The following is a 6,000-nucleotide window of genomic DNA, read 5'->3' on the forward strand; positions in this document are numbered from 1 at the left end:
ATGAGAGGGGAAAGGGGGCATCCTTGGCGTGTACCATTAGTGATGGGGAATGAGCGGGAGATCATACCTGCTGTGAACACTTGGGCTGAAGGGGCGGAATATAGAGCCATAATGGCATTGAAAATGAAACCCTGGAAGCCAAATAGTTGGAGCACAGACCTGAGATATGCCCAGTGTACTCTATCGAACGCCTTCTCTGCATCCAAGGAGAGGAGCAGAGAAGGCGTTCCCGTCGTTTCCGCATGGTGGATCAAGTTTAGTAATCTTCTAGTGGCATCTGATGCCTGTCTGCCCACAGTGAAACCAGCTTGGTCTCTATGGATGAGGGTGGGCATGACTGCTTTCAGTCTGTTCGCTATGGTTTTGGCGTATATTTTCAAATCCAGATTTAGCAACGAAATTGGGCGGAAATTTTGAGGTTTGTTCGGCTCCTTCCCTGGTTTCGGTATCGTTACTACAAGGGCATTTAAAACATCAGGCGCAAATTGAGAAGAGGAGGCAGCAGCTTTGAACATCTCGGTCATGTGGGGAGTCAGGTGGGCAGAAAATCTTTTGTAGTATTCCCCTGAAAAGCCGTCGGGGCCAGGGGCTTTGTTAGAGGGAAGTGATCTAATAGTCAGCGCAATTTCATGGGCTGTCAGTGGAGCGTTGAGGGACGATAGTTGATCACCGGTCAGAGTAGGCAGTCTAATGGCTTGGAGGAAACCGTTGATGTCGTCTGGCGTTGGTTGCGGGGTATGGGGGTCTTGCTGAAGATTGTACAGGTCTCTATAATAGTCACTAAAAGCGTTTGCTATATCTTGGGGATTCGTCAGGGATTCATTGGAGTGAGGGTGAAAAATTTGGGAGATATTGGTTTTGGTACTTCTATTCTTTAAACGGTTTGCAAGTCTCTTCCCGGCCTTATTGGACGTGGAATAGACAGTAGCCTTAACCTTCCTATGGAGATATTCGTAGGAGTGAAGGAGTAGCGTTCGGAGCTCTCTTCTCAGGGTCATGATTTGGTCAAGTAGGGAGGGGTGGGGGTACGACTTGTTTTTGGAGTCTAAGGATGCTATGTGAGACGTTAAGTCATCAATGCGTTGCGTCCTCTTCTTCTTATGCATAGATCCCATTTTCATAAGTACCCCTCTCATATATGCCTTGTGGGCCCTCCACAGTACCCCAGGGTCAGACACTGAGCCATTATTGAGTACAAAGAAATCATTGATGTGGCTCTCTATCTCTACGGCATATTCGTCGTGCTCTAAAATATAATTATTCGCTCTCCACAGGAAAGTGTTTTGGGGCCGAGCCGAGATTTCAATGGCAATCGAGATTGGGGCATGGTCTGACCAGGTGGCAGTGTGGATCGCCGAGGCTGACACTTGCTGTAAGAGCCATTTATCCGTTAGAAATAGATCGATTCGCGAGTACGAATTGTGTCTAGGGGAAAAAAAAGTGAAGTCCTTCTCAGTTCCATGATGACATCTCCAGATGTCAAACAAGTTATGGGACGAAATAATTTTTTTCAACGGGGAGTCTCGCCGTCCGGTTGCAGCTGTGGTGTCAAGGAGGGAATCAGGAGCAAGATTAAAGTCTCCCCCTATGATCAGGTGACCTTGCTGTATTGGTGTGAGTGTCCTTAAGACTTTGTGGAGGAATTGCCTCTGGTGGGTGTTTGGGGCATACACGTTGACCAGGGTGAACGTTTTCTTGTCAATGGTGCAAACCAAAAATATATAGCGGCCTTCAGGGTCTAGTACTACGTTCAGGGGCCTGAAGTCAATGGAGTTGTGGATCGCTACCATGACTCCTCTGGTTTTAGTAGCGTGGGATGCATGGTAGACATGTGGAAAGTGAGGGTTATTGCATAGGTGAACGTCCGCTTGGAGGAGGTGTGTCTCCTGAGCAAAGATAATGTCACCATGGAGAGCCTTCACGGTTTTCCATAATGAGTGTCTTTTGGCCGGGTGATTAAGCCCATTAACGTTCAGCGAAATGAGGTTGAGTGGCATCCTGGGTAGACAGTGCAGGTGTGCAGGAAATAAACACTTACAGTTAGGTGCTCTCTTCGGCGGTGGAACGAAACAGGAGGACAGTCAGTAGGAGACCAGAGAAGGACAGGACTCAGCTGCGGAATTGAGGTCAGAACTGCGGATAGAACAACATGTTACCACAAAAGGAAAAAAAACAATATCTTGGTAATATGTGAGTAGAGTCGTGAATCATTAGAAGCACACCAGAGCAAAAGAGGAAACGAAACTGCAAAGTTAAAGGGAACTATCCCTCAGGGAGGAGGATAACTTGATGAGGGAACTAAGTGCTATAAGCTGAGCGGCACCACCTTCCGGAGGCAGTGCTTCAAGGGAGGTGGGGTTGATCTCAACCACGACCTCCGTCAGGGGCAGAACAGTCCAACACAACAGGAGCTGAATTAACTCAGGGAAGGCTCAATCAGGACCCATGGGAGAGGGGTCGTAGTTAGTGGCCCGTTGTCGATCATTGCTTCATGCCATATCCACATTGTTAGGGTGCGGGTTCAGGTTCCGGCGGGGAGAGTTGCGGTCTTCGCGAGGCGGGAGCGGTGCGGGGGGCTCAGGCAGTATGCCCCAGGTACGTAGGAGGTGTATGCCTTTATCGAGGTCGGCGACCACATGAGATTTTCCGTTTTTGGTGATGATTAGCGAGGCTGGATATCTCCACTTGTACTGGATGCTGTGATTTTGGAGACCCTTGGTGACTGGACTCAATTGCCTCCGCATTTGGAGGGTATACTTTGAGAGGTCAGGAAACAGCTGGAGATCCGTAAACGGAGCTGGTAGCGGTGTCTTAGATTTAACACCAAACATGAGCCGTTCCTTAACATGGAAAAAGTGTATGCGCATCAACACATCCCTGGGTACTGAGGCGGCAAGATGGGACGGTTTTGCGATCCTGTGGATCCGATCAATAATTATGTCGCGGGGAGGTGCGTCCGGGAGTACGAGGTGTATGAGTTCCTTGGCGTACTTAGGGAGATCTGCCGGAAGTATGGATTCAGGGACCCCTCTAAGTTTCACGTTGTTCCTGCGAGATCGGTCTTCTAAATCTGCGAGTTTACTGCGCATCCACGTTTGCTCCTCTCTGACAGCCTCATATACATCAATCATGTCATTTACTGTTGAGGTACAGTCAGTCATACCGGTTTCTACGTGGGAAATTCTTTCCCCCAGGGAGTGGATGTCTGAGTTAACCTTAGTGAAAAGGGAGGATAGGTCAGTCATCAGGGAGGATTGTAAAGATAGGAGCATGTCTTTTAATGTAGAGTCCAGCACAGGTTGGCCTGAAGTGGGGAAAGAGGCCACTGAGGAGTGTAAGGCCTGGTTGGACAGAAAAGCCGGGGCCTCAATTAATGCTATGGCCGGCCGCTCCGGCGGCGCATCCAGCCGCATCTTAGCCTTAGCCGGGCTGCTGGTGAGGGGGTCTCTGTCCAGGGGGCGATCGGAGGATACAGGGGGGACTGGCCTGCCTGATCTGATCGGATTAATGCCTGTGGCATTGTCATGCGTGTCCCGCAGCCGCCGCGGCCGGCGCCATTACTGTCGTCACTGACCTTCCCCGCCGGCTTGAAGAGAAACGCCGTCAGTTTCTGCGGCTTGTATTCTAGTAAGCCTCTTCCTGGACATGTTCTCCGGGGTCCAGGGTATGTCAGGAGGACGGATGGCTGTGGATGGAGTCGTTGAGAGGGCCGTTGTGGCTGTGTTGGCTTCTCCTGGGCTGATGAGCTGTGAGATTAGGCTTGCCATCTTCAGCTCCGTCGCCACGCCCCCCCGCTTGTCGAGAATCTTGACAAGCTTTCTTTGCGTACACACTGTCAAGACAAATCTCGTTGTTCTCAAACGCGGTGACGTAAAACACGTACGACGGCACTATAAAGGGGACATTTGATTCCACTGGCGCCACCCTTCTGAGCATGTGCGGGGTTTCTAAGCATACACACAAACGTTTTCTTGTCTAAAACCAACCCCACGAGGAACACGAAGAGAAATTGAGACTCCCGACGAGGAAAATGAGAACTTGTTCTCTTTTTTTCTCATCGAGTTCCACGATAGTTTTCTCGATGAAAACATGCACACAACCGTTTTCTCTGCAAAAAGCTCTGCCACCAAGTTTCTTGATGGATTCTGTCGAGGAAAACGGTCCGTGTGTACGAGCCTCACTTCAGAAAGCCGATGACCACATCTCAACCCAGAAAATCACTTGTCTTTAGCTCATCAACTGTCATTTATTTAAATATACAGGTTTCTGTATATTGTAAAATGTTAAGATTTATTTATGTAGACTAACATTTCTGAAAGTCTAAAGGTTTTAGAAAATCACCAAATACATCTGTTATGGCCAGGAAGGAGCAGACAGACACCCCCTGACAATTTTTTGCCTTTGGAGGAAAGTAGAACAATTACTTAAAAAGACATACTTATGACCATGTGCAGTGGTTTATCAGGAATGTCTGTGCTGATGACCGTAGACATGAGTGTAGGCTCATAAAAAAGCCTTCATATCTTTGGTACCACTAAAGCCAACAAAGAATTCAACACTCACAAACAAAGTATAAAGTTGTCTGGTCTGTTTTCTTCTTGGAACTTTAACTATTCAATCTTCTCAGATTAAATGCAGATGTATTAACAATGTAGACTTGGTTAAGTAAAAAGCTAAACTGATTTTTCTCTCCAGGTTATTCATCAGTTAAGGTTGTCTGAGAATGAGAGTGCTGCATTACAAGAGCTAATGGATTGGAGACGAAAGCTTTGTGAAGATTCGGAAGAGAGGCAGAAAGACTTGACAAAGACTGAACAGACAAATGCTGCTTCTACTCAAATCCTCTTAGTGGAATTTGTACTCTAGTAAAGATTAAGAGCTACCACCTCCAATGATAAAGAAACTTTTTTATCTGTCAGGGCTTTGTCTATGTGAATATCCATGCTCCAACAAAGACTGTTCACTTTATTATTATAAAACATGTTTTTAAATCTGTGTAACAATCTTTGAAAATGGAAAGCATGAATTAGTTCAATGCCTTGGTGTTTAATCTGGTGTGTTAATCTATATGGTTGATATACTCAATGTGCATTGTGTTTCAGATATAATCTAAAGTGAGAGCTCCCAGCAAAAAATCTGTAAAAGGGACAATATATGGAATAGTTCTCAGATGTTAGGGTGAATGTCTTCAATGATTGTTTTTTATATCATTAAAATTTTGAATCCTGTGCTGTTCTCAATACAGATGATCACTGTATAATTGATGTGAGTGCGCCTGTGTGTCTGTACCCTGTGCACACGAGAAAAGCTACAGAAAAAGATTCTATGCACTCACTTAGCAAACAGGATGGAAGTTTAAAATAAATGTGTTGACTCTTTGGGAATTAAGTGAGTAAAATAGTCACATAGTATATATCCATTTCCACCCATAATGTATTGTAATACAATTTAGCTCAACAACGAAAATGTGGTGAAAATGCCCTCAGCATCCTTTTAAACTTTTTAACATTCCTGGTCTTCCACAATTGGATTCTTCAATTTCCAACATTAATGCTACCTTCAATATTTGAAAACCACCTAATCACTATTGATGATAATATCATGGAAACAATTGGTTCTCTTAGGGGTGCGGCAATGACTCTTGTAGAACACTGGTATGATGATCCACTTTGTAGGAACATCAGAGGTGAGAATAAGGAGGCTGAGTGTTTTTATTCACCAAATCAAAGCACAGTTTTTTTAATGTTTGTTTTTTAAGCACAATGCAGCACAACAAAATATCCACCTCTGTCAACAAGACATCCACCTTCTACCATATACAGAGGCTTTGTTTTGATTTTCTATAATAATGTACAAGTAAAATTAATATATGTATAAATCGCTGTAAATATATCTGTATAAATGGTTCTGGGTGATGCCATCACCTGTAATATTGCCTTTCATTGACATCATCACTTTAGTAGTAATTAGAAACATCTATGTATTATAAAATTGACATAC

General features: G+C 45.2%; 1 protein-coding gene across 1 annotated transcript in view; it reads left to right on the forward strand.

Moving 5' to 3' along the window:
* Positions 1 to 5,228, forward strand: part of MYO16 (myosin XVI) — a 357,599-nt gene extending 352,371 nt beyond the window's left edge. Inside the window, exon 35 of the mRNA XM_040336205.1 lies at positions 4,696 to 5,228. Within this exon, the coding sequence (XP_040192139.1) occupies positions 4,696 to 4,866 (171 nt within the window). The 3' untranslated portion in view covers positions 4,867 to 5,228. The remainder of the gene's footprint in view (positions 1 to 4,695) is intronic.
* Positions 5,229 to 6,000: the final 772 nt, after the last annotated feature.

This window comes from Rana temporaria, chromosome 2, assembly GCF_905171775.1.
Source record: "Rana temporaria chromosome 2, aRanTem1.1, whole genome shotgun sequence".
Lineage (NCBI taxonomy): Eukaryota > Metazoa > Chordata > Amphibia > Anura > Ranidae > Rana > Rana temporaria.